The following is a 26,158-nucleotide window of genomic DNA, read 5'->3' as shown; positions in this document are numbered from 1 at the left end:
TGCTTGTTCATTGAAGAATTAAGTGTTAATTGAGTATAGTAATACATTTGAATGGTAGCCAAGCTTCACGGAAAAAGCTTGCAAAAATATGATTCCGTATCTTCTTTCCATTATTGACAGTCGAAGTTTTTCTGGTGAGTTCTCATGATAATTTTGTGTGTTAGTTTTTGTAATTTTTACAGTTTTTTTTCGAGCCGTCTGAATGAATGCTGAAGAAAATAAATGGATTTAATTATGAACATTTTTCTTGCCTTTGAGTTTGGTTTTGTAACTATTCTCTCAAAGCTTTAAATGCATCTCATAGCCATGTAATGAACAAAAACAGAAGTAATTAAACAGTGAGGAATCTATTAATTTTTTGGTCAACAAAAATTTCTGCAGAAACTAATTACTCTTAACCAAAATGCTATTTGATTACATATCCTGTAGATTTCTGCATAGACTCATTTATTGTAGTTTTTGAACATTTGGTGTTTCAATCTGTAACGTGAACCAATTTCTGATCTCCTAAATTACAATTATATAGCATTAGGGGCACTACTACTAGACACGATCTTTTACTTTTTTGTGTTTTCTTCATTTTTTTTCAGTCTGAATAAGAATCGGAGAACCAAATAAACAGTGAGGAAATAAAAGTGATGCATCACTCTTATTGATTAGGAAAGCTGCATTGATTCACCAATTTATGTTGTCAATGTAAAGTAATTTATCTAATATTATAACTCAGTTTTAGGCACTTTGGTAAGTTCTTTGTGAGGTCAAGCTTTTAATACCTACCGCATTGAAATATTAAAAAGAAAAAAAATGGGTAGGTGCCACCTTACATTAAAGCATACTTCTATCGTTTGGGGGGAAACTGGAAACAAAGGAATGCATTTCATTTTTTTAATGTAGAATATTCCAGGAATAATTGAAAGAACCCACGGAAAGAGAAAAGTTAAAACTAAGTTTAAAATCAAATATTTGAAGATGTAAAGCCTATAATTAAAGCTACTTTGGAGGATTAAGTGTTTTTTTCGTTTATTCTTTAACAAACACAGTATATAAGCAAAAAAATCCTTCAAATTAATTCTAGATCTTCAGTCCTCTACAATAGTATAGCTGAAATGAACTCATTTTGCTTAAAACGGAAACTCTCACTTTTGATTTCCATGTAAGCCATATATGCTTTTGTCTTTGAAATTTTTCTTCTACGATTTTTCCGTGTTTTAAAATGAAGTTTGAATTTCGGACTTTATATCACTATTCAAGTCGAAAATTGTCTATCATGCGATATTAAAAAAAGAAGAAATGAAATACACCAAACCTGGATGGTACAAGCTAAAAGCCAGAAGTCCAAACAAAATGTGACAGACTCTTGTTTGAAATAGCGGTGGCACCAGAGCCCTGAGTTGATTTTTGTCAATTTAAGAGTAACTTACAATATGTTAAATAGCCGACTCATGCGACATTCAAGTTTCAGTTATGGAAGATATGTAAAAATTGTTGAGAGATAGATATGTCTGAAAAAGTAGCGTATAACTTTACTACCTCTATTGACAACTTTTCTGTATAACTAACTCTTAATTTTTCGTCAGCATCACTTGCTAAATACGAACAGAACTTAGCAACAGATTATGATTTTCCAAACAGCAGGTAATTCTTTTTTCGTTTATAGGTTTCTAAGCTGAATAGTGGTGCGTTGACAATGAACGCCGCTATTGGTCAAAGGCTGGCATCACTTCTCTCAAACGGATTGAATTCTACTCGTCATCTGTATGGTGCGGATGTCTTAATAGCGTTTGAAACACTCCTGAAGATTTTGGAGCATGAAAATAAACAGCAGGGTCTTGCCTTATCTCATCGTCAAGATAAAAGCTTTATAAAGGTAATCTATGGCAAGAATCTTGTCTAATAGAAATTAGAAAAACAAAATCATAGTTTTTAAGGACAGTAATTGGAAAATGATTGTATGTTATAAAATCTGATTTTAGTATTACTGTTTAAATGCAAGTTAGTTAAAAAAAGCTTCTTACTGATGAAAATTTTCAGGATTCCTGATGCATGCCATCGGCTCAGAGATAATGATGTATATGACTGAAAAAAAAAACCAGCAAAAACTGCAGCCAACTAACCAGAAAAAAAAATCATCAAAGATGTGCTCATAAATCCAAATGAAGAAGGAATGCAAAAATTATTATTGATTCAAGTCTAGATATTCTAATTTCAAATTGAGTGTTCTATTTTGCCCTAATAAATGCCAAAACAATTAAAAAGGCTGGACAACAGGTATTCAAAATTGTGCGAGGCTTAATGTCAATTTCATTTGACACAATTTTTTCTTACTTTTACATGCTCTATTGACTATTCATGTTCTTACTCCTCGTATATTCAAAATTTTATCCCCTAACGTTATAAGTGCCTTAAAACATTAAAAACTAATTTTGACATGTCAAAATTTTTTGACATGTCAAATGGTAATTTTAGACCTAACAGTGACGATATGCGTGTCACTTGTTTCGACACATCTTTCCTTCTGCGTACCAGCAATGTGACCAGAATCAAAAATAATCTAGTTTTCTTTATCAAATAACTAAGTCAATTATTCTCTTTCAGAACATAATCGAATCAGCGAGTTTCATACTTGATCCAAGACTATCTGCAGAGTGGGAAACCATCCGAGAGCTTGTATCTGAAGGGCCTGAAGTTTTACTTGAAGAGATTCACCGCTACTCAGAACTTCTTGTAAGGACTCAGGCAGATACTTTTACCCGACCGTTTCTGATTGTCTCGCCAAGGATAGGTATGTAATTAGTTAGATGTTTTAACCGAAATACGATACGAATTAATTTGTAAATGTTGGAGGGGGGTTTTGGTTTATATATTTTTGGTAAGGGGATATTTTTTAAATGAAAAAACTAAATCCAAGTAACATTTTAAAAAGTGGGATAAAGCAATCACTTAGGACTAGCGTTGCCTTTTTTAAAAACAATACAATTATCATATAAACTGTATCTAATCTACTTTAAAAATAACCACTCTAATGAGTATTTTCTCGCGTGATCATTGTCTTTGATGGTATTTACCGCATAACTACATGCATTAAAACGAAATAAAAATAAAAGAAGCTTTTAAATTTTAATATTTAAGTTTTAGTGTGGTTGGGTTAAGGTTGGTCTGAGTTGCGAGGGAAATAAATTCTCCGGGGTTGATTTGAATGAAGTAATGTCTTGCGGATTTAAATTGTATGTTGGACATGCTTTATCTGTTCAGCTAGTGTGTAGATTTATTTATGTGGATATAACAATTATTTAAATGCACAAAATGACGGTTCGATAATTTCTTTATCAAATGTCAATTTTAAATATAAATTCAGAGTTCCAATTATGATTTCTGAATCACTAGATTAAGATCCTGACTAAGAACTAAAAGAAAAAAATATAAAATGAGTACTTAGACCATATCTAATGAATGAGACATTAAAAGGGAAATTCGAGTAAGTTCACTTTTCCTATTTGTTTTTAGCGTTTTCCCTAAAAAAGATTATGATCTTTATTTGAGCATGACTATTTTCAAAAATTGGCAAAAATGTTTTTGCCATGGAATACAAATCATTACTTTTAGACTTAAATTTCAGTGACCTTACTTAAGGAAATACCCAAAGTTCTTGAATTGTGTTTGCGAAAAGATTGACTCCTTAGTCAAAACGTACGGTGTAAGCTTTCGTTTAGAATATTTTCTCTTTTTTTTACAGTGTTTGGGTTGGATACTATTTCGGCAGAGAATATTCAAGCATTTGAAGCAGTGCCCAAGTTCTTGGATCACAGTTTTCCAGATGAACCTCAGGCAATAATTATGATTCCAGAATACTCATATGAAACCTCAAAAGAAGTTCTATCAGGAGTTCATCTGCCGAAGTACGATAATATAGTCAGAAATTCAGGGCTTTGGGATCAGAAAAGCTCTATCATCATTCCTCATGAAACTTTCGGTGTGAAGAAAACTAAAGAAGGTACTTATTTTAGCATGTTGAAAACCAAGTAGCTAACTAATATTGATATTATCTATTTGTTTAATGTTTCTTTGGAAAATCCGAATCTCTGTCGTTTTCAAACCTAAATCGTAATTTTGTAATTTCACCATTTCGATCCTATTTTGCTAGTGTGTCATTGCCTATTGGGGTGTTTCAACCGAAGGTGATTAAATTCATATGAGGTAGATAAATTTGGCCAAGATCTTCTTTCAGTTCTTCTAGACTACCGTAACATAGTTTTACCGTAACATAGTTTACCAATACCATAGATACCATAACATAGTCTTTCTTAACTATTTCCAGAAATAAAGCCCTATCATTTTGATATTATCTGTTACTTGTCTCTTTTTGAATTATAAATACAAATTGCTTGAAATGCTTAGAAATATTATTTTTCCTCTTTTCTAAAATTACCAAATATGATGCAATACAGTGTTACCTTTTGTTCACGATAGTGCCTGCTGAGAAATTTTCCTAAGAACAAATTTCATATTGCAAGGAAAAATGACGACAAACACGGCGGAAAAAACACATGGGATACTGCAGGTGATGATTTAAGGACTGCATGGAATTGGAAGCCAAAAGGACAGCGTAATCTTAGTGGTAAAGGAGAAATATAAAAATAATGCTATGTCCAACAATTAAATCTGTAGTATTTTCTTTTTGAATCAGACTGCACTTCATTAGGGTTATTACTTGCAGTCAGTTCTTTGAACTTCTGTACCCAGTTTATCGAAGTGTGCACACAAGTACTTTTTAAAGATATGGTCTGGCACGTCTGCATTCCCCTCTCAGTAAAGCAAATTCTGTGAAAATAAAAAAAAGAGTGGCAAAACAAAAATGCATTACTGAAAGAGTGCACATTTCAGCACAAAGTTTTCCTGGAATATAATAGAAAGGAAAAAGTGACAAAATTCTGCATATTGCACAGGAACGAATAGAAAAATATTTTTTGGAGCAAGGAGGTGTGGGGTGGCAGGGTTAAATTTTAGAAAAACTTGATTTTTGGGATCAAAACCGTTGTAATTAGTTGATTTAAGCGGACTAATGTTCCTATTCAATTTGGCAATGCTCGCGCGAAGATTAAGATTTTCTGTTAGATGGTTTCATCCGTTACTTTAATATTAATTTTAGAATAACGTGCTTCATAAGTTGTGATATTTCATGGGAAAAAACAATTAGCTGGAGTCTTTTATTTCTTGGAAAAATGCCATACATCTCCCCACCTTGGAAAATAAGTGCCTGAGCCTTTGATTAGATTTCTTTATTTCCCCCAAATTTTTAGCTAGGCTTTAGCTAATCTTCTGTTTTTGCTTAGTTATTATAACACAACTAATCATCTAAAAATTGGAGTTTAAAATACTTCTAATTTCTATAGTTTGGCTAAATTGTGTTTTTCCTTTATAGCTGGTAATGTCAGTACTACATCTTACACCAACTTCAAGGTTGTTGTCAGCTACGCCTTTTTCAAAGAGCTTGGTCTACTTTTGCCATCAGCTTATGAATTAAACCTGCGTCAGCGCTGGGGAGTTGATATGATTGCTGAGAAAAACTTGTACTTTACCATTCTTGGTGGGACTGAAAAGGGACAGGTCCAAAAATTCCAAAATTCCGTAAATTACAAAATATGGATTGATGAAACTGATACGAGGTCAAACCCGCAATGCGTACATTGGAAGTTTAGTGAAGCGTAAGTTATTTTTATTTTTTAAGTGGAGATTAAGCTCAAAAGGATGTTGAAAATGGATTCTTTTCAAGGTTATAGTGATAAAATAATATTGATTAATAGAACCGCTGCAAGTTAAATCATATTGTTGTGAATCAGGGTCATGATAATATCAATAGTCTTAAAAAGAAGAAGAGAAAAACTATCAATAGCGATAGCTGCAAAAAAAATTGAACAAGTGCAATCTATTAGTGCAATGACAAAGATGGGAATTTCGAGAATTTCCGGGGAATATTAGGTGCCCTGTCGTGACCTAGCTTAAGCTCTGCTTGGACTTGAGAAGGAGCTATGATTCCCTTGCCTGTATTGGTGGGACCTTTAGCTGAGACCCTAAGTGATTTAATTGATATAAAGATTGTAACACGGAAAGTAACCACCCTGCAAGATATTTAATGGATTAAAGTTTTGACTGACGGACTTAACTGAGATTTTGAGCTGGATTTGTAAAAAAAAAATAAAAAGGACAATTACCGTATTAAGAATCGGATCAAGAATTTAGAAGTGTTGAACTAGATTCTTAAGGGGTTTCGAAAACTCATCTACCAAGTTAAGCAAACAGGAAATCTGCAGTCGATTCTAGTTAGTCAGTTAGTCAACAATAAAAAAGATGCCAGGTAGAAATACGGCATTTTGTTAGGGGACTGAACACCCAGGTTTACACAAATAAAAATAAATAATATCCTAAGTTTGATGTAATAGCCTTTTGAAGAGAAATTTGAAGACATCACTACTATTATTTTGCATATATAAAGGTCTAGTAATAATAAATTACGTGACCCTTATTTCAAAATGGTATTCAGATAACGATAAGAGGGCTAATTTTGTTAATTATACTATTGTAAATAGGAGACCTGTAGGGTCAATATAAGAGACTTAACAATAAAGGATTCTCCTGTTGGACATGGATTAACCTTGGCATTGTTATAGATGACCTCGATACAAATTAATTTCAACCATATCAATGCTTAATGGACTTTAGAAGTTATTTATCCTTAAGTGTGCATTTGGAATAACTCATTTTAAAACCATGCATTTCAACCTTTTCAGCTAACAGATTTTGGGTAGCAATTTTTCTTAGTAAATTTCGTTTAAAGATTGTTTGTGAATGAGTATTTTTCCATCATTTAGTCTTTTACCTTCAGCATCAGCAAATTATTGTTGAAAAGCATTTGCGTAACTGTTCCGATTTTCGAGATCTTTTTGATAGAAAAAAAGAAAAATAAAGTAGTAAGTAAACCCCACCCCGACAATTTTCTGGCTCTAGCCCTCGCAATGCTGATACTTTGTTGTAACCATGGCTCGTTTGCACATTGTATTGTTGTTAGTCCTGCTTCATTGATTCGATATATCCCAGAAAGGCCGTCGTCTGTGAGATTTGTTCCAAAATGAACTTGGTGCTTCTGATCATTACCTATGTAGCTTCGTAACTTCTGTTTTGACTGTTCAAAATTTACCCTTTTTGAGGGTGGGATTGGGGAAACACTGTTCAAAATTCACCCTTTTTGAGGGTGGGATTAGGGAACACTTTCATAATTAGAGTTTTATTGAGGTTCCTTTTTTGTTTCCAAAAAGGTTAGCTTTAAACTTTTTATTAAGGAATCACCTACATTGCCTGTGTCAGATAATTGGAACAATGTTTGAAAAAAACATTATTTACAAAATTTATGAACAACATTTCAGTGTTTATAAATGAGAAAAATTTTATTTATGGTAATCCTTCTGCTTTTGGAATCTATAAGATAGAATCTGAAACCTTTATTTACATCGTACCATCGATAATTAATGAAAATTTTTATTAAGTTCTCTTTAAGAAAAAGGTACTATAGTCCATCGGTCAAAAAGTACAGAACGTCTTTTTTTCAATATCTTTATTAACTTCTGTGTTTTTCTTGTTTTGTTTTATCTTTGTATCATTTCATGCTTTACGAGACGAATTTAGTACTTTTTTTTGTCTGCTTTTTGCTCAAGCGTGGATGAAAGTAAAAACATTCCACGTCCTAAGTTCGTAGAATGACTTTAAGCATTTGACGAGGCTTGAATTAACATAATAGAGAGACAAACATTAATTTTTAAAAAGAAACTCTTTCTACTTGCATACTTACTGATTATATCCAAATGTTGTTACTTGTAGTTGCTTCTTACAGATTCGTTAAATTTCTATAAAAGGAGAAGCAAACTAATTATTATAGTAATACTATTATTATACTAATAATTATAGTAATACTAGCTGTTGGGGTGGCGCTTCGCGCCACCCCAACACCTAGTTGGTGGGGGCACTTCGCGAGCCCCCCCAAGCCCCCCCGCGCGCGTAAGTCATTACGCGCCATAATAGTTACGTGCCATTGTAGTTGTGTCCCTATGTCCCACCTGTGAATATAGATATATATATATATATATATATATATATATATATATATATATGGTTTTAACTACGTAAAACTTGCGAATATACAACATTCTTTGCTGTCCCATTGTCTTTGCATATAAATAGATTGTCAGGTTTACCGACTCTTGAACATGCAACATATAATGGTCCATGGGAAAACAATCTGTATTCAGATCTATACCTCATGATTCTAATGATTGCCCTTGAGCTTTGTTGATGGTGATTGCTAATCGACCATTCCCTGTCCCGGTGTCCCGGTCGTCATTTATATCCCCCTGTTTCCCCCGGTGTCCCCGTTGTAGTTGTGTCCCTGTGTCCCGGTTGTCATTTATATTCCCTGTGTCCCGGTCGTCATTTGTATCCCGGTGTCCCGGTCTGTATATACATTCGTTTTTTAGTTTTGTTTTTCTCCTTTATTTTTTTCCTTTTTTTTTCTTTTTTAGTTTATTTAGATTTTTAGATTTTTTAGTTTTTTTATTAGTTTTTAGTTTTTTTTTCTTTTTAGTTTTTTTGTAGTTTTTGCCTTTTTTTAGTTTTTTTAGTTTTTTTTTTAGTTTTTTATTGGTTTTTACCTTTATTTTAGCTTATTTTTCAGTTTTTTCCTTTTTTTTAGTTTTTTTTAGTTTTTAGTTTTTTTAGTTTTTTACCTTTTTTTAGTTTTTTTAGTTTTTTTTAGTTTTTTAGCTTTTTTATTTTTTTTATTAGTTTTTAGTTTTTTTTGTAGTTTTTGCCTTTTTTTTAGTTTTTTTAGTTTTTTAGCTTTTTTATTAGTTTTTAGTTTTTTTTGTAGTTTTTGCCTTTTTTTAGTTTTTTTCTTTTTAGTTTTTTTGTAGTTTTTACCTTCTTTTTAGTTTTGTTAGTTTTTTTTTTTTACTTATGTCCTGGTCGTCATTTATACTCCCTGTGTCCCGGTGCTTTGTTGATTGCTAATCAAATATTCCTTTTGTCCTGGTCGCTTTCTCTTTGAGTGTCGTCATTTATTTTTTTCTTTTTTAGTTCTTTTAGTTTTTACCTTTTTTAGTTTTTTTTAGTTTTTTAGATGAAAATTTTTTTTAGTTTTTTCCTTTTTTTCTTTTTAGTTTTTTATTGGTTTTTACCTTTATTTTAGCTTATTTTTCAGTTTTTTCCTTTTTTTTAGTTTTTTTTATTTTTTATTTTTTTACCTTTTTTTAGTTTTTTTAGTTTTTTTAGTTTTTTAGCTTTTTTACTTTTTTTATTAGTTTTTAGTTTTTTTTGTAGTTTTTGCCTTTTTTTAGTTTTTTCGGTTTTTTTTTTAGTTTTTTATTGGTTTTTACCTTTATTTTAGCTTATTTTTCAGTTTTTTCCTTTTTTTAGTTTTTTTTTAGTTTTTAGTTTTTTTAGTTTTTACCTTTTTTTAGTTTTTTTAGTTTTTTAGCTTTTTTATTTTTTTTTATTAGTTTTTAGTTTTTTTTGTAGTTTTTGCCTTTTTTTAGTTTTTTTAGTTTTTTAGCTTTTTTATTAGTTTTTAGTTTTTTTTGTAGTTTTTGCCTTTTTTTAGTTTTTTTAGTTTTTTAGCTTTTTTATTTTTTTTATTAGTTTTTAGTTTTTTTTTGTAGTTTTTGCCTTTTTTTAGTTTTTTCAGTTTTGACGTCACCTGATCCAGTTTTTTCAGGTGACGTCACCTGATCCACAGATCCACTCACAGACAACTTATTTTTATATATATAGATTTATGTTTCTCTTAATTCTTTATCATTTTTTCTTTTATTTGAATAAATTTAAGTAATAATAATAGAACAAAACTGAAAGGGAGACATTCTTAGTTTCTCGCTTTAAAAATGCATGGAAACCTTTTTAATTTCTAATAGGTACTCTTAGGACTTTTATTCTTATTAGACTTTAAAGTTTAAGACCATTCTATTTCATTATTCTTGTTTTTAGAAAAAAGTAAGCTATGATTCCTGAAATTGTAGTCAAACTGTTTCATTCTTTGCAGGCGTTGGAGCCGTGAGAAATGTGTGACAGAATTTTGGGACTTTACCTTAACTTCGATTAGTTATATCAACTGCAGCTGCGTGACCACAGATGCCGTTACCGTAGTCATGAATCATATTGAACCTTTGGTAAGAACTTTCTCAGATTTAAGTTCAAAACCACGTTTTACCCTTTTTTATTGGTTGCTCTTTTAAAAATTTTATTTTCTAATCACTAAAAAGGAAAGGAAAGAAAATCATTGCTTGTATAAATTTTGTTCATGCTATGTTTCATTTCTCTTAAAAGCATTTCACAAAACAGTTATCGAAAGCTCAGGCTAAACAGATTTTTTAAAAAACACAAAACTTTTTTACTTGCCTCAGTATATTGAGACTTAGAGGGTACACTCTCCAATAAACTGCGAAAATATTAGATTTTGACGTTACTTTAGTCGTATTGGGGATGCAAATTATAATTTTATATTTTACTTAGGGGTTGGAACCTTTGCTTTGTTTTGTTTTCTTTTGTGTGTGTGCACAGACCTGAGTGACTTTTGTCTTCCTCCCTCCTCCCTGTTCTCATTTTGTCAGCCAATTCATTGTTTTGATGAATTTATGATCATTAATACATTTAAACCATCTGCTTTACTGCTTCACCACATTTATCATAACACTGTTTAAACTGTTCTACTGAAAACAAATGTTCTCTACATTTCTACAAATGTACAACTGTTCTCTAAACAAATATACATTCCAAGATCCAATGCACCCATCTTGACATTTTAAACACAACTTCTTCCGATAAACCTGCTCAAGGTTGAAATGTTGTGTTCAATAGTGTTCAAGCTAGCAACAGATGAAAAGTCATGATTTTTAACAAAATTAAAAGAAAACTTGGTGAAGACTTGCGCATCATTGAAATTTTGTTTGTTTTACTGTCATGGAATTTTTCTTAATTTTGGAATTTTAGATAAAACTTGACCCCTTGGTTGTGGAAGATATTGAAGGTTCTAAATAGGAATATATTAATGGATATATAATTCAAAACTGAAGCTTAGTTCTTAAAATCATGCTATTTTTTCTGATTCGAGTAATTTTGAATTTTGTAAAGTGCATTCAAGAAGTCCTCGGGGTCATCAATAGTTTCATTTGTGAACGACTATACTAATTTTGGAAATGGTATTCTCTTTTGCTCTGTTTAAAAAAAACCCTTTGGTTGAGTTTGCTAGATTTTTTATTTATTTTTTTTTATCTTGTCTTTTTTTTTTTTTTTTTTTTTGCTTTGGAAAGCAATAGAATTGAAATCCAAAATATCACATCTTAAGATGTATTCAATGTGCTTTCGCAGCATTACCTGGTAACAAAGCCTGAAAGACGGTATTATCTCGCTGCTCCGAGCGCAAAAGACATATCGTAAGAAATACGAACCGTGCAATAACATATTTTAATGAAGTAATCTTCCGTATCTATATAAATAATGTCTTATCTTAATAATGTCTTATTTTCTATTAGTTTTACATAATTCCTAAGTCAATTAGGGCTTTTCAACCAAGATTGATTGACTCATTGAATGTTTTTCCAACCCCAAAAGCGTATACAACAATGAACTGTCATCTTGAGATTGATAATTTTACTGAAGCTCCACGGAACCAACCCTGAAGATAGTCCCATTTTGGTATTAATTTTGACTTGCTGACACTTTTAAAATGGAAATAACTGACAAAAAAACCTCCCAAAATTTGTAAATAAGTATTTCTGCTATACAGCGTTAAAAATTGCAAATATTCAACCAATACAACCAACTTGTAAAATTTATCGTGGGAGTTAGAAATGTCTTTTTTGGGGGAGGGGGGAATGAAAACATTCTAGGTGAGACCTAGTCATACTATCTTTCTATGGTAATGGGATAATATAACATAGTTGAATTAACTTATTAGATACTATTATATTTCAGGCACTAACAGAGCCATCTACTGCTGAGAATGTCGTTACTTACTTCGGATTGGTGACATGTCTTGCTCTTCTGGCTTTGTCATTCTTAATTCTTTGCTGTCTTCATGGAAAAGCTACGAATACAAATACTATAACTAAGAACATCATTGGAGCTCTTTTTTCCACTCAGCTTCTTTATCTTGTTGCATTGAAGCTTCGGGCGCCTTTGATTAGCGAAGAGGTAAGCTTTTTTTCGTCTTTTGCAGGAAATTTACAGATTATAATTTTTACTTTCACCAGGCTGGATCTTTTCATTTACCTCATAATTAAAGAGATTCAGAAACAACATTCAAAAACGTGATTACTACTGGATGATATCTGTTGCTCCCTTTTCGTAGATATGGTGAAAAAAAAAACATTAAAATTCTTCTCCAGCTGAATTTTCTCAGCTGAATTTTCTTCAGTTTTATTCTGAGTCTAGAATTTGTATGCATACGAATTTCTGAAAACTCGATAAAAATAGAAATTTAATCAGAAAGTAATAAATACGATTTGAGATTTCAAAACTGAACTTTTTAATTGTTTCATGGAAGTCTAGAAGAGATACATAAATATAATATCAGATGTCGAAGAGATATTGCCACGTTGTACCTTAAACTACACGGTTCCAAAGAAGTTTATTCTTAAGATGGGACAGTTTCTCAGTTTCAAGCTCCATAACATTTTTCAGCTGGGCAGGTCTTTTTAGAAACGATTTTCAAGAAACAAGAAACTTTGCGTGCTGATTTTTCGTTTTATATGTATTTTTTAACATGTACAAAAATTACTTAAAGAAAAGCCATTTTTTCCTTATTATAGATATTATTGAGATATTTGTTACAGAAAAAAGAAGAAGTAATTCTACAAGATAGAAGACTAAAAAGTCTCATGGCTTCTTTCGTCTTCTCGAAGAAATTTGGAACGCTGAAAAATATATTGGAAAAAAGATAAAACATGTGTAAACAGTTGCTTTGTACCTAAATAACAAAAGAAAAAAGTAGTATCCTTGGAAATTTACTCTTTTTTAAAGTAACTCATAGTTAGTACATACTAACTCAAAGCCTTTGTATTAGTCTACGGAGTATTGTATGGAGTATTCATCTCCTAGACTAGGTGATAAGGAAGGAACTTTCAATAGAATAGAATTAGTCAAAGTACTGTCAAAGTACTTTGAGTATCTGTCAAAGAGCGTATCTGAAGATATTTTCATGGGTTTTCTTACTAATTGAAGAGTTCCTAAGCTCTTGAACATGTATTCATTATTCACACTAACATGGGAAATATTTTTTTTTTTAAGTTGAGAAGATTTTGATTTGACAGCATTTCAACTATAGATATTCACATGTTTGCATATATATTATATAAATATATATATATATATATATATATATATATATATATATATGTATATATATATATATATATATATATATATATATTTATATATATATATTTATATATATATATATTTTATATATATATATATATATATATATATATATATATATATATCTATATATATAAAAATAAGTTGTCTGTCTGTGGATGGATGGATGGATGTGTCAGGTGACGTCACCTGAAAAAACTGGATTAGGTGACGTCAAAACTGAAAAAACTAAAAAAAGGCAAAAACTACAAAAAAAACTAAAAACTAATAAAAAAAATAAAAAAGCTAAAAAACTAAAAAAACTATAAAGGTAAAAACCAATAAAAAACTAAAAAAAAAACTGAAAAAACTAAAAAAAGGCAAAAACTACAAAAAAAAACTAAAAACTAATAAAAAAAGTAAAAAAGCTAAAAAACTAAAAAAACTAAAAAAACTAAAAAAAGGTAAAAAACTAAAAAAAATAAAAAATAAAAAAAAACTAAAAAAAAGGAAAAAACTGAAAAATAAGCTAAAATAAAGGTAAAAACCAATAAAAAACTAAAAAAAAAAAGGAAAAAACTAATAAATGACGACACTCAAAGAGAAAGCGACCAGGACAAAAGGAATGTTCGATTAGCAATCAACAAAGCACCGGGACACAGGGAGTATAAATGACGACCAGGACATAAGTAAAAAAAAAAACTATCTATATATATAAATAAGTTGTCTGTGGATCTGTGGATCGTGGATCAGGTGACGTCACCTGAAAAAACTGGATCAGGTGACGTCAAAACTGAAAAAACTAAAAAAAGGCAAAAGCTACAAAAAAAACTAAAAACTAATAAAAAAAATAAAAAAGCTAAAAAACTAAAAAAACTAAAAAAAGGCAAAAACTACAAAAAAAACTAAAAACTAATAAAAAAGCTAAAAAACTAAAAAAACTAAAAAAAAGGCAAAAACTACAAAAAAACTAAAAACTAATAAAAAAAATAAAAAAGCTAAAAAACTAAAAAAACTAAAAAAACTAAAAAAAGGTAAAAAACTAAAAAAACTAAAAACTAAAAAAAAACTAAAAAAGGTAAAAACTAAAAGAACTAAAAAAGAAAAAAATAAATGACGACACTCAAAGAGAAAGCGACCAGGACAAAAGGAATGTTCGATTAGCAATCAACAAAGCACCGGGACACAGGGAGTATAAATGACGACCAGGACACAAGTAAAAAAAAAAATTAACAAAACTAAAAAGAAGGTAAAAACTACAAAAAAACTAAAAAGAAAAAAAAACTAAAAACTAATAAAAAACTAAAAAATCTAAAAATCTAAATAAACTAAAAAAGAAAAAAGAAGGAAAAAAATAAAGGAGAAAAACAAAACTAAAAAACGAATGTATATACAGACCGGTACACCGGGATACAAATGACGACCGGGACACAGGGAATATAAATAACGACCGGGACACAGGGACACAACTACAACGGGGACACCGGGGGAAACCGGGGGATATAAATGACGACCGGGACAAAAAAACTAAAAAGAAATAAAAACTAAAAACTAATAAAAAAAACTAAAAAATCTAAAAATCTAAATAAGCTAAAAAAGAAAAAAAAAGGAAAAAAATAAAGGAGAAAAAAAAGAAAAAAAACTAAAAAATCTAAAAATCTAAATAAGCTAAAAAAGAAAAAAAAAGGAAAAAAATAAAGGAGAAAAACAAAACTAAAAAACGAATGTATATACAGACCGGGACACCGGGATACAAATGATGACCGGCACCCGGGACACAGGGAATATAAATGACGACCGGGACACAGGGACACAACTACAACGGGGACACCGGGGGAAACAGGGGGATGTAAATGACGACCGGGACAGGGAATGGTCGATTAGCAATCACCATCAACAAAGCTCAAGGGCAATCATTAGAATCATGAGGTATAGATCTGAATACAGATTGTTTTCCCATGGACCATTATATGTTGCATGTTCAAGAGTCGGTAAACCTGACAATCTATTTATATGCAAAGACAATGGGACAGCAAAGAATGTTGTATATTCGCAAGTTTTACGTAGTTAAAACCATATATATATATATATCTATATTCACAGGTGGGACATAGGGACACAACTACAATGGCGCGTAACTATTATGGCGCGTAACGACTTACGCGCGCGGGGGGGCTTGGGGGGGGCGCGAAGCGCCCCCACCAACTAGGTGTTGGGGTGGCGCGAAGCGCCACCCCAACAGCTAGTATATATATATATATATATATATATATATATATATATATATATATATATATATATATATATATATATATATATCTATATTCACAGGTGGGACATAGGGACACAACTACAATGGCGCGTAACTATTATGGCGCGTAACGACTTACGCGCGCGGGGGGGCTTGGGGGGGGGGCGCGAAGCGCCCCCACCAACTAGGTGTTGGGGTGGCGCGAAGCGCCACCCCAACAGCTAGTATATATATATATATATATATATATATATATATATATATATATTTATATATATATATATATATATATTTATATATATATATATTTTATATATATATATATATATATATATATATATATATATATATATATATATATATATATATATATATATATATATAAAATATATATATATAAATATATATATATATATACATATATATATATATATATATATATATATATATATATATATATGTATATATAAAAATATAAATATATATAAATATATATATATATATATATATATATATATATATATATATATATATATATATATATATATATATATAAATATATATATATATATATATAATATATATATATATATATATATATATATATATATATATATATATATATATATATATATATATATATATACATATATATATATATATATATATATATATATATATATATATATATATATATATACATATATATATATATATATATATATATATATGTGTATATAATATATATATATCTTTTATTTTTAGTTTAGTTTAAATCTTTTATTTTAGTTTATGTGTAAGATGATGGCAATTGCCTTGCAATACACCTGGCTGCTGGTTTTCACATGGATAGCAATATCAGCCTTGCATTTCTATCGGATGCTAACGGAGATAAGAGATGTTGATTCTGGTCCAATGAGATGTTATTATGGTTTAGCTTATGCAGTGCCAGCTACTATTACAATTCTCACTGTTGGAGTGAGAGCTGATCAGTATGGAACTGTAGTTTTGTAAGGAACTTTAATAGTTTAATGTACTTGATAGATATACATGTATATAAAAGACTATAAATCCCTCCCCCCTAACAAGGCCTCAATTATACCTCATGTCCTTCAGAAAAAATCTGGAAAATAGTGTGCTAAGCATGTACTTTATCCAGATATCAGATACCTCTTCCGTAAAAGTCCTTTGATATCCGACCCCCCTCAAGGTTGACTATGTGCACGCCATTAGGTGCAAATTCAGCCTTATAGTCGGTAATTATCTTTATTTGATCAATAAGTCTTTCTGTCGGTTTTACTTTTGTGTACCAACACTTTTTTGTATGTAAATTAAAAAAAAAATCTATTTCATTGCATGAATTATTCTCGTTTCTTCTGCAGTGTTATAGAAATAGTTTTTTTTATCCTCTTTATTTTCTCATTTAAGTTAACCATATTTACCTATTTTAGGAATTTCCTGTAGGATTTCCACTTTTCTCATCTGCCAGTTTCTTTTTAATTTAAGTTCAATTTTTTCTGCCAGAAGTTTCCAATTTCGGAAACTGTTTAATTAAGAGAGAATCAATTAAATTAAAAATACGTGTAAAAGTTATATCTTTTAGTGATATTGCTCCTCTGTAAGTCAGCAGCTTTTCCGTTTAATATAACGAAGTCGACCACTGTAATTGGGATCTAATTCTGAGATCTATAAATGAAGATATTGAGAAACAACCTGATAGAGGTATAAATTTGAGGTTAACCTCCTTCCTCATGTAAGTTAATCTAATCTAAGATATAATCTTCCTCATCTAAGAAAGTCATTTTTGATAGCATTGAATATCAATCGGTAAATGAGTATAAGATCGTAAATAGTATCGTAACAATATCGTAATAGCATCGTAAATAGTATCGTCATAAGATCGTAATCGGTAAATAGTATTGAGTATCAATCGGTAAATGAGTATAAGATCGTAAATAGTATCGTAACAGTATCGTAATAGCATCGTAAATAGTATCGTCATAAGATCGTAATCGGTAAATAGTATTGATTATCAATCGGTAAATGAGTATAAGATCGTAAATAGTATCGTAACAATATCGTAATAGCATCGTAAATAGTATCGTCATAAGATCGTAATCGGTAAATAGTATTGAGTATCAATCGGTAAATGAGTATAAGATCGTAAATAGTATCGTAACAATATCGTAATAGCATCGTAAATTGTATCGTCATAAGATCGTAATCGGAAATAGTATTGAGTATCAATCGGTAAACGAGTATAAGATCGCTTCAATCGGTGCCCTATTATGAAGAAAGGACTTTAATAGTTTTTAGTGCCAAGCCTTTTTAAACCCTGGTTGCCATAAATTGTTCTTTGATTAGTACTTTTTATAGCACGGGACCAACAAAAGATGAAAGCTGAGTCGCCTTTGGCTAGAATAAAACCTGTTGGTAGGAATAAAAACCTAATTAAACAAATAAAAAGAGTAAAGAAAAGAATAGATTATGGAAATTCGACCTATATGCCAAAATAAATTCAGAATTTATGGCGGAGAATCAGACAGCTTGTTGTAACGAACTGTTACTAAGGAGCAACTCGGGCCAGTATTAACCAAACTCTAAAAAAAGGAACTATGGTAATAACTAATACATTAGAAGAATTTTTTGTTACATATCAAACAGTCTGAGCCTAAGATAATTTGTCTGATCTTGCAAAATTCGATAAACACTCTCAAAAAGACAAATGATCGTAATGAAAATCGCACCATTAGATACAATATATTTCAGAACCATACTGTGGAGGTTTTAAACTACTAACTACAAAAATGTGGAATTTTTTATTTGTTCCTATTGGTAAAATAAACTAATAAAACCTATTGGTAAGGAATTCAATGGTAGTTACTGCTTCACTGAAAGCAGTTTCTGGTGTTACAAGTTTTGAAGTAAATTATTCACGGACAATTTCTTGAGAATTATTGGTGGTCTCTTGCTTAGGCTTTGATATTATTATTGGTTGGGACATTCTCCAGGAAAAAGGCTCAAGTCTTGATTTCCAGACCAACACAATGACTTCCTTATCTACGTTAATTATGAATTGTCTATTTTAGGACTTGCTCTTCTTATTTTGTGTGTCTGTCTGTTTGCTTTTTTTTCTTAATTAACATAATTTAGAAACGCGAAAGTAATTTGTGTATTTAACCAAATGTATCAGCTTGGCCATTTTAGTAATTCAAACAAGGTTTCTCTATTTTTCGCACTAAATTTTTTCAATAAAAACTAGGAATATAGTTTTCAAATGAAAGTATTTATATCGAAATTAATTTCTCATTACATATTTTTTTAGATCTACAATAAAAAAGACAAAGAGTAACTAAAAAGTTCCAGCTTTCTAATCAACTTTCTTTTCCAAAGATACTGCTACATCAACAGAGATATGCTATAACTGTAAAGCAAATAAGTTTCATATTTTTGTGGTGAAATTCCTCTATAAATGAACATCTTTGCTCATTGATATAATGAGCCAAAACAAGTTTTTGTATTGTTGCAATTGGTCTTGAAAAAAAAGGAAAACTGAAATGTGAAAACTGAGATTTTAGAAAGGACCGAATGAGGGTTTAAGTTTAAGTGCCAACTTAATAACTTCTGAATTACTCTTGTTTGGTCAAACTTCATTTTTTTTTTTTTTGCCGGAAAAAAAACAAAACGGGTGCTAAACTAAGAACAAAGTGTATAAACTAGACAGAAACATAGAACCTTTTATATCTTAAAGAAGGCGCAATGAAAAAAGAAGGAAGCGGTTGTAAAAATAATTGCAAACACAGTTTAGTCGAAATGAGAATTGAAAAGAAAGACAGGAAAAGATAGAAAAAAGACAATAAAAAGCAGAGCCAAATAATACCTTACTGTGTAAACAAATTTACTACTTACTACAAAAAGACTTTAGACTTGTGCAAAATAGCTAATTACCTAAGTCTATTATTTCTGAAATATGATAACATTTCTATTTCTAGCTGTTGGCTCTCAGTTTATGAATCTGCAGCATGGGGCCTCGTTGGACCATCTTGCTTGTTAATGTTAACCTCATTGGGCCTTTTTGGTATTGGATTACATGCAGCTTCAACTGTTAAAGATCACATTGAAGACTATGGTTCCATCAGGTATGACAATGCACTTTTTGATTTCTTAGGTAAAAGATTCATTGAGGCTCATCGCTTTGGAATGTGTGTATCCAAGTGGCTATTTAATAGGGCAATTACGTGAGCCATTGCGTAGGAGCTTAGCTATTTTTATAGGATTAGTGTTTTTGTCAGAAATGACTTATTTTAGTGCAGTTCAAGCATTGATAATAATATTTTGGCCTCTTTGTAAGTAAAATTATATTGCCATCTAGAGGATTTAAATACAAAGATAGCCTAGATGATGTTTACTTATCCTTTAAATCATGGCCTTGATTTTGTTTTCATTGCCTGTATGATTACTATTGTCTCAGTAAAAGAATTAGAATTTAAACTCAAAGAAAATTTAAACATACGAAGTATGTATTTCTAGAGTGACTATAAAGTGTATATTTCTATTGCCTAAATAATTACTTGCAATTTTGTGAAAAATAGCAGGCCAATGCTTGAATTAAAATGTAAAAACTAATGTATTAACATGTAAATTGTAAAATTGAATTAAGATGTTGTTGAACATCATTAAAATTTTATGTTCGAGATATTTTTTTATCTTAAGAGTACCAAATTCTAATCAAAACATTTTGTATTCTGCCTTGACTCAAAATAAGGAATACATTTTCTTTCTTTTTTCAACACCTTTTCTGCTTTTTGTAGCACATTGTTAAAAATCCAAAGAGTAAAGATTTACGCTTAAAAGGAAAACGAAAAGGTATTTTTTGACTGTGATTATGAAGACTATCTTTGTTGCTGAGGAACAATGAGTAGGATTGAAATCGTGTATATGACAGTTGTAATAAGGATGTTGTATGTCACCTAAGGCTCTATGAAGATAGATGATACAATCCGTAAAGAAGTAGACAAATCTTATTAATTTGGCAGCCTTGTAACTGAAGATGGCATTGTAAGGAGGACTCAGAAAGTAGAATAATAAAAGCACATAGTGTTCACTCAGGCTGTGGGTGATGAACAGGATTTTATTAAGATGAAAGCCTAGAGTATTTGGGTCAGTCGCAAAGAGAGCATCAATCAACGCAGATCACCAGCAGAAGCGAAAGCACAAAGGAAGGTAGATGAAGACCTTTTACACGTTTTTTGAGGAAATGGTTTATTAATAAATCACGTTTTTTGAGGTAATGGTTTATTGCTAAATTTTACAAGTAAAAATCATCTATGGTGTGCAGAGCATGACTCTAAATGAACGAAGTGGGTTTAATCTATTGTATATTTATATCCTTAAAAAAAATTAGGTTGCTTGGACATCCACTTCAGATGGGTAATCCAGATTGGACTGGGACAAGATTTACTAGTTTCTTAAATTATTTAATTTAATTGTTTTGAATTAGTTACTGTCATATATCAGCTAATTGATTCATCACAATTTCTGGGAATTTTGTAAGGTAGGCAAATTGAAATGTTTGAACAGATTGGGATTGAAGGGAATGTTTGCTAGTACATTGGCCTTAAGGTACTTAATGCTGCAATGAATCTATAACAGCAGTTGTAATTTATTAACAACAATACTTATCATCCTTTAATTGAAAGGGACGCCAATTTCAAATTTTTCATTTTAATTGACTGTCTACTTGGTTGTGTAAAATTGAAGACACTCTGTACAACACTTCTTGTATGCTCTGGTTTTGCCATGGTTGGTGTGGAAAATAATTTTATTAATTTTACTGTAATGCAAACGAAATAGCAGATTAAAAAACAAAAAATAAAGAGGTGGAAGAACGTCCACAATAAACGTTGAAGAATGATAAGTAATTACTGCAAAAAAGAAGAATAAATAATAAATAGATTTCCGACTCTGTTTTGCCCTTTACAGCATTCTTGTAACTGATTTTAGGCTCAATCTTGAAATTTTATTTTCCAATCATTGGAAGCTATCTGACTGCTCTTAAAGCTTTAAATACAAAAAAATATTGCCCTCGTGTTCATTGTTTGATAAATTAATATGTAAAGAATATGCGAGAAACCTAGGGAAAAGGTTTTCCTATGTTTCTCGCGAAAGGTTTCCCGAGAAAATCCAAGACGCCAATTTGTCAGTACTTCAGGCTTTAATTTTATTTAATTGGATCTTTTATTTAGTTAAATAAAAAAAACCAAGTTTTTTCAACTGAAATTAAGGAGCGACATTAAAACTTAGAACGAACAGAAATCATTCCGTATATGAAAGAGGTTATCCCCTCCTTGACGCCTCGCTCTTTACGCTAAATTTTGACTCTTTCTCACAACTCTACTTTTTAAAACAATAAAAAAACTTTAGTGTAAAGAGCAAGGCCTATTTTCTAAAATAAGGCAAATTTTCTCAGGCTCGTAACTTTTGATGGGTACGACTAAAGTTAATGAAACTTATATATTTAAAATCAGCATTGAAATGCGATTCTTTTGATGTAACTATTGGTATTAAAATTCCGTTTTTTTTAGAATTTCGGTTACTATTGAGCCGGGTCGCTCCTTACTACAATCATTATCACGGAGTGTTTAATCAACTGTTCAAGATACTTGAAGTATAAAATTTGTAATTGTTTGACTATTGCAGATATTTGCAATTAATTTTATTACTTAAATGGGAGAATTCAAAGAGAATAGTGCATTTTCAAGTGAAAATTAACAAGGCAGTATAACTTACAGCATCACATTATTTTAAGCTATGGAATAAACTTGAGGATTTAGAGTACTTTTGCCATAGATATATTATTGATCATTTAAGAAAATACGGGAAAACATACTTAAGGTAGGATAAGTAAGCGTCATAATTATTTTTTTCATTTTAGCAAGCTATAGAATGTACCAAAACCAATGCTGTTTGTGAGCTGTAATTTGTAATTTAATATTTCATGTGTTTTTGTATTCTAACAATTAAAATATGAATGTCTTTGTGTTTAACTATTACATAATAAAATTGCAAGTATGTGGTTTGTTTTAGCTATATGACTCTCTAACAAAATCATTACCATCGGGCTCATGAATATATTATAAGCCAAATGTTTCAGGTCTTACCTATGGCTAGGATTGGTACTTCTTCCTATGTCTGGATGTCTCTGGTCACTGGCACTATTGAACGCGAGCGAAAATCATTCCTTTTTATCATATGCCCTCTCCGTTATGGCTATTGGTATGGGACTTTTTATGTTGTTTGGATATTGCTTGGGTAACAGTCGTGTAAGAATGAGGTTCCAGAGAAGTATTGCAGCAGTAACTGGACAAAAAATGCCTATGGAAGAGACCATGTCTCGTTTGGGAAGCTCAGCACCGGTAAGAGTAGCTTACGTTTTTCCTTTTATCCAGTTATTTTTGTAGGAATTTGTTAAAATTTCAAAATTAAACTAAAAATTATGTAAATAAAAATTATGTAAATACTTTTTAATTTTACTTTCATTAACCTGGCCATCATTTTGCTTGCTTGGCCTACTTTTTTCTTTTACTTACAGCCATCTCTTCCATAATTCTGTAGAAATAATATACTCTTTGGTTTTAATGCACTCAGGTGGCTTCTAATATAAATTAAAAAAAAAAAAAACAATATTTTTTCAACTAAAAGTAAGGAGCAATATTAAAACTTAAAACAAACAGAGATTGAGGGGGTTTGCCCCCTCGTCAATACCTCTCTCTTTACGATAAAGTTTGAACCTTGTTCAGGTTCTTTAAGAACGACCCCTGAATCACAAAGGCTGTTTAATTTGAATAAATAGCTCTTTTGAAAGTACTAAAAAACACTTTAGCGTAAAGAGTTAGGTATTGACGAGGGGGTGAACCCCCTCATATAAGTAATAATTTTCTGTTCGTTTTGAGTTTTAATGTTGCTCCTTACTTTCAGTTGAAAAAAACTTATTTTTTGTTATTTAATTTCTGATCGTTTTTTAAATAATGCTCAGAAATCCAGCGCCCCCTTCATGGAAAAAGTTCTCCCCATCGATAGATCCTCCTATGTAACCCCCTCCCCCTCCCTCGATCCCCAGCACCAGAAAAAAAAATCTTCTTGAAAACGTGTGTATGCTTCCCAATAACCAATACTATATCTAAACAATTTGCAAAGTTCATAACTTGCAGCCCTTCCTCCGATGACTGTGGGGGATTAAGTCATCCTCAAAGGCATAGCTATGAGATTTTTCGACTATGCTAAACAAAATGGCTATCTCAAAATTTTGATCCGGTGACTTGGAGAAAAAATGAGCGTGGGAGAGGGCCTAGTTGCCCTCAGATTTTTTGGTCACTTTAAAAGGGCACTAGGGCTTCTAATTTTCATTTGAATGAGCTCTTTCGCGATATTCAAGGACCCCTGGGCCGATACGATCACCCCTGAAAAAAAAAAACATCCGTGATCTTTCTTCTGGCAAAAAAAAACAAAATTCCACATTTTTGCAGACAGGAGCTTCAAACCTCTAGAAGATGGTTCTCTGGTGCGCTGAAAGCGATGGTGTCTGAATCTGATACGCTGAATTTTCATTAAGATTTTATGGATTTTAGGGGATGTTTTGCCCTTTTTTCTAAAAAGACATATTTTATCGGGCTTCTAGGTTTTTTGGGTAGGACTAAACTTTCTGAAACTTACATATTTGAAATCAGCATAAAATTTCAATTCTTTTGATGGATTTATTGGTATCAAAATTCCGTTTTTAGAGTTTCAGTTACTATTGAGCCGGGTCGCTCCTTGCTTACAATTCTATGCCACGAACTGTTTGATTTAAAAAAAAAAAATTGTCACATGAAAACAAAGTGATAGTCCAAAACATCAGCAACAAAGACTACATGCGACGACAGATGCGAGCGTCCGTATGTGGGGGAATTAGCATAACACTAACAATTTTTGTTAGGAATCCTGAAGCATATACTATATACTTAATGATCTTAATCGGCTATTGACAAAAAACTAATCCTAAAACAAATAAAAATTAAAATAGATAGTTCGGTGAAACGTAAAACGAACAAAAACTTCCAACAACAGGCGAGAAGAACTATCGTTATCTAGGCCCTCTAAAAGTCATGGTATCAATCGTGCTTTACTGAAAACTAAACGTACTTTAAAAACTTGTTCTTTTTATAATTATAGTTTTGAAAACCAAAAATTGATTAGAGTTCGAGGAAATAATATCATTATCTATTCAAAAATCAGTCTTCTCTTATTAGTTCTCTCCAGTCATCTGCATTATTACAGTAATTTTATTATTTTACTTTTGTCGCTTTTTTATAAGTAAAAATTACACTGATCAAAATACACACTGTTTTTAATAAAACGCACATGAAAACTCAAGTCGTATTGAGGGTTTATAATGTAGAGAAAGAAGCACCACTATTAATTGTAAACCTTGATTAGCCTTTCGATATTTTTCTTATTGTTTTGTTGCTAATGCTGTGACAAATAAAAAATATACTATTTGAAATGCAAACTGTTTTCAGTTAACTGTAAGTAACGCTATGGCCTTTAAAAGGTTTAAGGGGTTATCTATTCTTGGATATCCGTATTCTAAAGCGTTAATTATGTTTCAAATTTTTTTTTTTTCATTTTAGCGATCGGCTCTGGCTTACCAAAACGGAGATCATTTCCGGTCATCTAGAAGACACGTTGGAATCTCAACAAATAGTACAACCTCACGCTCAACTGTCAGAACTGGAAGTAGTCCTTATAGGTGAGAATCAATAAATGAATCACTTATTATACTACGGAGTTACACATCAAAATTAGCAACAAGGGTTTAAAGCAAGGTTGTCAAGTGAATGATTAGAGGCTGCGTATAAGAAATTATTACTGTCACGACTGATGAATGGTAGTTTCTACTATAGTGTGCAGTTATACTGCGCGAATCGTGAATGATCTCTTAAAAAGTTTATCTTAGTCAAAATTTATCTTAGTCAAAAAGCTTATCTTTAGTCAGAATTAAGTTTATCTTTAGTCAAAATAAAGTGAATTTTGATCATAGATCTAGGTATCTGCTTAGAGAATTGAATCCCCTAGTACGGGAAATCCCTAGTACGGATACAGAATATCGTTAAAATCAGAAATTGTTGGCAATGACGTCACTTGATCTACAGTTTACTTTGAAAAATATATTCAAATAATTTTTTTTAGGGGGACAAAGAAAGTGCTATTTTCGTTATGTAGTAATAAAAAATGAACTAAGTTTACAGAATGTATTCTAAAATTAAAAAAAAAAAAAATACTTGAAAAAAGATACTAAAATCAATACGTTTGTACTACCGCGGCAACCTTGATTCTACGCCCCTGAATCTAAGCTTGTGTGGATGAAATAAACGCGCAGACAACGATTTTTATTGGGTATGAGACACAGTATGAAGCTAAGTGATAAAAAAAGAGAGAGAAAAGTATGATGTATATTCAGGTCTTAGTATTGCT

General features: G+C 30.9%; 1 protein-coding gene across 1 annotated transcript in view; it reads left to right on the top strand.

Annotated features, from left to right (window-relative positions):
• LOC136039359 (protocadherin-like wing polarity protein stan) overlaps positions 1–26,158 on the top strand; it is a 173,078-nt gene that overhangs the window by 134,399 nt on the left and 12,521 nt on the right. Inside the window, exons 23-32 of the mRNA XM_065723020.1 lie at positions 1,658–1,867; positions 2,596–2,782; positions 3,734–3,991; positions 5,420–5,702; positions 10,082–10,208; positions 12,013–12,231; positions 16,436–16,656; positions 19,639–19,785; positions 22,800–23,061; positions 25,315–25,433. Of these exons, the coding sequence (XP_065579092.1) occupies positions 1,658–1,867; positions 2,596–2,782; positions 3,734–3,991; positions 5,420–5,702; positions 10,082–10,208; positions 12,013–12,231; positions 16,436–16,656; positions 19,639–19,785; positions 22,800–23,061; positions 25,315–25,433 (2,033 nt within the window). The remainder of the gene's footprint in view (positions 1–1,657; positions 1,868–2,595; positions 2,783–3,733; positions 3,992–5,419; positions 5,703–10,081; positions 10,209–12,012; positions 12,232–16,435; positions 16,657–19,638; positions 19,786–22,799; positions 23,062–25,314; positions 25,434–26,158) is intronic.

This window comes from Artemia franciscana, chromosome 19 (genome assembly GCF_032884065.1).
Source record: "Artemia franciscana chromosome 19, ASM3288406v1, whole genome shotgun sequence".
In the NCBI taxonomy this organism is placed as follows: Eukaryota; Metazoa; Arthropoda; class Branchiopoda; order Anostraca; family Artemiidae; genus Artemia; species Artemia franciscana.
This window is presented reverse-complemented; position numbering and strand designations above follow the sequence as displayed.